At 35.6% G+C, this 5101-nt stretch overlaps 1 protein-coding gene across 1 annotated transcript; it reads right to left on the minus strand.

Moving 5' to 3' along the window:
* Positions 1–3155: 3155 nt before the first annotated feature.
* On the minus strand, positions 3156–4885 carry LOC132634802 (uncharacterized). Its single transcript, XM_060350887.1, has 2 exons — positions 4198–4885; positions 3156–3449 (listed from the first exon to the last, which is right to left on the minus strand). Exon 1 carries the CDS (start codon positions 4817–4819, stop codon positions 4208–4210), a length of 612 nt encoding a protein of 203 aa, XP_060206870.1. The 5' UTR covers positions 4820–4885; the 3' UTR covers positions 3156–3449; positions 4198–4207.
* Between the last annotated feature and the right edge of the window lie 216 nt (positions 4886–5101).

Here is a 5101-nt window from a genome sequence, read left to right on the forward strand (position 1 = left end):
CCTTGATGATTTAATACCCAGTTATCGAGAATAAGAGATTGATATTTGGGAATGACCGAATATTTTGAGTAACAAAGAATGAACTAAAAGCAAGCGGGCTGTTTATATCCCCTCTTCCACCCCATTGCCAAATGTACCCCTCTACTATATAGTTTAAATCCATCCCTGGTTATATTTTTCGTCAAATATACCCCTACCGTTATATTTTCGGTTGAAATATACTCTACCATTATACTTTCGGTCCAAATTTGTTCAAAGTATAATGGGAGAGGCATATTTGAACTGAAATTATAACGGTAGAGATATATTTGGACCAAAAATATAATGAGGGGTATATTTAAACTATTTTTAATAATACATGAGTATATTTGACCCTTTTTCGATTAAAAAAACCTACTTCTTCTACTAAAATCTACTATGAAACACACACATCATGGTCAACATGCTTGCCGACTATGAGGGCATTTCAGGAACTTACGCGAATTGTTGCTTAAGAGTTGTGGACAACAATCTGGAATCTAGTTCCAGTTCGTGTCAACTTTATGTAGGCGTATACACCGTTCCTATATTAACAAGGATTTAGAATAGGCCAATCATCTTTCAGAACTTGTTGGACTTCTAAATCATGGCCGGCCCACCTTTTACAATTCAAATTACATCCATTTTTTTGCGCTTATTGTACTTCTCTTGGGATGGTCTGTAATTTTTGGCCGTCAAATTGCTGGTCTTTAATTTTTGCCTTTTTTTAAAAAAAAGGTGGCCTTACCCCGAGATTCTGGGCAAATTTCCCTTTTTTAATTGATGTTGGTCACGCATTCCCTTTTCCTGATTTTTCTTTTGCCAATTGGATAGTGTCATTCAAGCTTCTAAATGGTGGTAGTGATCTGATGATGATATGCATGTTTTTTCTTCAATCTTTGCTTTGTGCAACAACTTTTTCTCTAGCTTGAAGAACATGCTCTGCTGCATCTTGTTCAGCTACCGTGATGATTCACGCCTTTGCCTGTTAAAAAAGAAACTAGAAGTCCTTTTTTCCTTTTCAAAAAATTACAAGTCCTTTCCTGTGTGACTATCTGTTACGTCCTTAGTTTGGTGGGTCTTTTAGGAAGTAAAGGGATTTTTAATGCCTCATTTTCTCAATTAAGGAGCCTCAAACAATATAGTTGGAGTGGTGATGTGAACAATTTTTTGTTGCTTAATAACTTGCAATGTATTCCTTTTTCTCCAACCATATGATCATATTGATCTTCAGTGGTCTAACATTTCTAGTCTCTTAGTGGTGCTTATTTTCTTTTCGACGATTATACTTTCCTTCTGTTAGTGCTAGGTGGATTTGATAGTTGAATATGAACATATGTTGTCGATCACTGATTTCTTAAAAAAATTCTTGTTATGTACCTCGGTCACTAGTCTTTGACTTGCATGAGATCCACTTAGCTCGATTTGATGTTGGAAAGCAGATCTTTTATAACGTCTATGTAATGCCTGACTTGTATCATCTTAGGTAGTGTTAAATAAAAACTATATTTTACAAGCGTGAACTTGTAATTTTTTTTTTTTTTTAAAAAACCTTATTATTTATTAGGTCTGTTTCTATTTGTATCCAATTGAGTTCTTAATCCTTAGATCACTGTGACGTGAGACTTCATTTCTTCCTTTGGTCTCATTCAAATGTTATGAATTTGTAGATAATGTAGAGTAGGTGTTTAGGATATAGCTGTTGTATAGGGCATTGAAGTCGCTATGGCATAAAGACGACAATATGCTTTTGTTTTATATCCTATTTTCTTGGCAGTACCTTCCATTCGAGTAGTTTTTTTTTATAGCTTTACGCCGTCCTTCAAAGCAATAGATATTTTGGTTCTTTGGGTATTATTTTTGTTGTAGGTTCCTTGTACATTGCAGAACTCGGATGTAACAGAAGCTATTCAGAAAGTTGTTGCTGCCTATGACTGCAAGATTGTTGAGGGTGTATTGAGTCATCAAATGAAGCAGTTTGTTATTGATGGAAACAATGTCTTAGAACTGTATAGCTCATCCATCCCCGTTTGGTCTTTCAGGATTTTTCTTAAAACTGTGTTGGTATTTTTGATGTAATGAAGTAAGAGAGGGTATGTATCCTTGAGCATTTTCAGATGCAGTAACCTGGTATAGCTTTAGGAGTTGACCCTCTTCCATAGACATAAGACAATTTATCAAATTCTGTAATTCTCTACTCAGATCCTCTCCGCTCTAGTTTTGACTGTTTAAAAGATACGGGTACATTACTGCTAAGCTGCTCCTCTTTGTAATTAACTTACTTACCTTTTAAAAAAGAAAGAAATACTGAAGTAATGATCTAGAGTAAGTTGTACTAGTTATTTGCTAGGGCCTTCAATCTGTTTTGGAAATTGTTGCTTTGGGGGTAAATATAGTACTTGACAGACAGCTCCTATGGTACTTTAGAAACGGAGAAGGAGCTTAATTTTGCCCTATCATCGAGAACCACAAAAATTTCAGGCTTTATTCAAGCACAGAAATTGAAAGCCGTTCACAATTGGAAAATGGGTTTAGCACAAAGATAAGGCAATATGGCTCCAGTTATTTCTAAATCGTGATTCCCTGAGTTAGACAAACTGGTCAAGTGCGCCAGTCTCTTCATGTAACATATTTACTTATAATCACTCTTTTCACTAAGTCTTTTCTACCATCATTAGTCTCTAATGTACTTGAACATCATTATTTAGTAACTCTTCCTTGAATTAGTGAGTCAGTAGTGGGCAATTTTAAGATAATTCATAGATAGGGGTGATAAAAATTAACTCATGAAAATATCATCCGCCTAACCTATTCAAATTTGGGCGGGTCCATTTATTTGACTCAACCCATTGTGATTCATCCAATTCAATCCATTAAAAAGTGGGTTGATATGTAGCCCAAAATGACATATGAAAACCTTGTCAAAATATTTTAAAGATTTTTTTTTTGTTTGGTGTGTTATTTATAGCCATAATAAAGATATATAAATTTTCTTTTGTTATTTAAGAAAATTATAAATAATAAATAAAGAAATTAAAGATTGTGACCTGTTTTTTAGCTCATTTTAGTCCAAAAAACTTTTTTGACCCGCCCAAATTCAATACAACGTGTCCGTTTGACACTCATATCCACAGACATAGTATAAACTCAAGCATTTTATATCACACATAAAACGTAGTACACACTAGAAGACCTCTCTCTTTTTTGGGTTATTTTCTCTTAGATTTATTTCCAAAGGGAATAAACAGTTACATTATTAGAACGTAATACACCAGCACACAAACATAAATTCTCAAGTTCCATAATAGTTTCATAACTTCAGTAGCCATGGCTGATTTGCTTCTTATTTATTGTCATACATATACTCCCTAATTAGTATTAGGAGCTTCACATTCTTCCTTCTCCTAAGCCATGCTGCTAGTCACCAAACTCTGCATAAATGAATTAAAATCATAAATTTAGAAACAAAGAAGAGAAATTTTTGAAGATAGATAGCAAAATACTATATATTTAAAACCTTAAACTCTAAGGGCGTGTTTGGTACGAAGAAAATGTTTTTCACGGAAAATGCTTTCTTGGAAATGTTTTCATGAAATAAATGGATTTCTTACTTATTTTCTAATGTTTGGTAAGTAAACCGAATATATTATTGAATATTTATATATAATCTAGGTATATAATGGAGGTCAGGCTGGGGGTTAGGGGTAGAGGGGATGGGAGTGGGTGGGGGATGTAAAAATTTAATTACCCACACCCGATGTTATACACCAAAGAATGTAAACTTTTTATAGGTAAGTGATTTAATGAGGTAACACATGTTAATTAACCATGGTTAAATGTTGAAAGTTTACGTGCAGACACATGTTATGAATTTATTGGCTTGGTATAAACATGGGGTGCGGGTTATCAGTTTTTATCGTGGACATGGTCACAGGGTGTTTGGGTGTGAGTGAGAAAGGGTGGATGGCTGACAATCAGCCTATAAAGTGCACCCAATAAAGAAGCTAAGTCATTTTTGTAATTTTTAAGGACCTTATTTTCATAAAGAAAATATTTTAAAAAATAGTTTTGACCAACCAAACATCGCTCATACCAAACATACCCTAAACTTGTTACGTTATAATAGGTTATTTATTTTATTTTCTAGATAATTCGTTCCACTCATTTATGAATAATTACCTGTAGTTATTTAGCAGCGACGCTCGTCGTCGCTGCTGTCGCTATAGTCGCTGCCGCTGCCGTAACCACCGATGCCCTTTCTCCTATAGTGTTGTTTCTTGTAAGTGGTGCAACCCGAAGAGCCCATTCCATAGCCACCATGTCCCTCATGTTTATTTCCAAAGCCCATAACATGGCCCAAGGCAGTGCCCATTCCAGGGCCCAGCCCATTCGACCCAGGTTTGTGCATGTGGTGATCATAAGAGTGACTATTGTTGCCATAGCCCATTCCATGAGTGTTGTGGCCCGTACCATAGCCCGTAGTTCCATGAGTGTTGTAGCCCGTACCATAGCCCGTAGTTCCATGAGTGTTGTAGCCCGTACCATAGCCCAATTTCCCATGGCCCATAGTTGGCCCACATGGGTTGTGGCCATATCCATTACCCGACCCATGTTGATGGCCATGGCTAACGCCGTAGCCCATCATTCCAGGTTTGGTTTCATAACACCTGTCTTCCACATAGTAAGATTGATCGTAACTAGAGTTCGAGTAAGTAGTTGGTTTTTGGTAACCTGAGGATTTCTCACAGCCATAGTAATCAAATTCTTCACCTTCTCCTTTGTAGCATTGCATTGAAGCCATGGTTGATAAATTTTTTTTGGAAGTTTGAGATGAGTGTTGTTTGGTTTTTATGATGGCTTGAGGAAAATGAATAGGGCATGATAGGTATTTATACTATTACTGGGATTCTCTTATTTCCTACATTATTTGATGAAGGGCCAAAAAGAATTTATTCTTAAATGATATTACGATTGAATATGATAGATAAATATTCTTATCTTGTTCAATTTTTATTTGAACGGCATAGAATTTGTCCAGAGGACGTAGATTAACGGCTTAAATAATTGATGTGTGCAGGCTATC

Source organism: Lycium barbarum, chromosome 4 (genome assembly GCF_019175385.1).
Source record: "Lycium barbarum isolate Lr01 chromosome 4, ASM1917538v2, whole genome shotgun sequence".
In the NCBI taxonomy this organism is placed as follows: Eukaryota; Viridiplantae; Streptophyta; class Magnoliopsida; order Solanales; family Solanaceae; genus Lycium; species Lycium barbarum.

What these genes read in the sequence shown, in the direction of transcription:
- LOC132634802 (XM_060350887.1), bottom strand. Translation starts at nt 4,819, where the DNA reads ATGGCTTCAATGCAATGCTACAAAGGAGAAGGTGAAGAATTTGATTAC.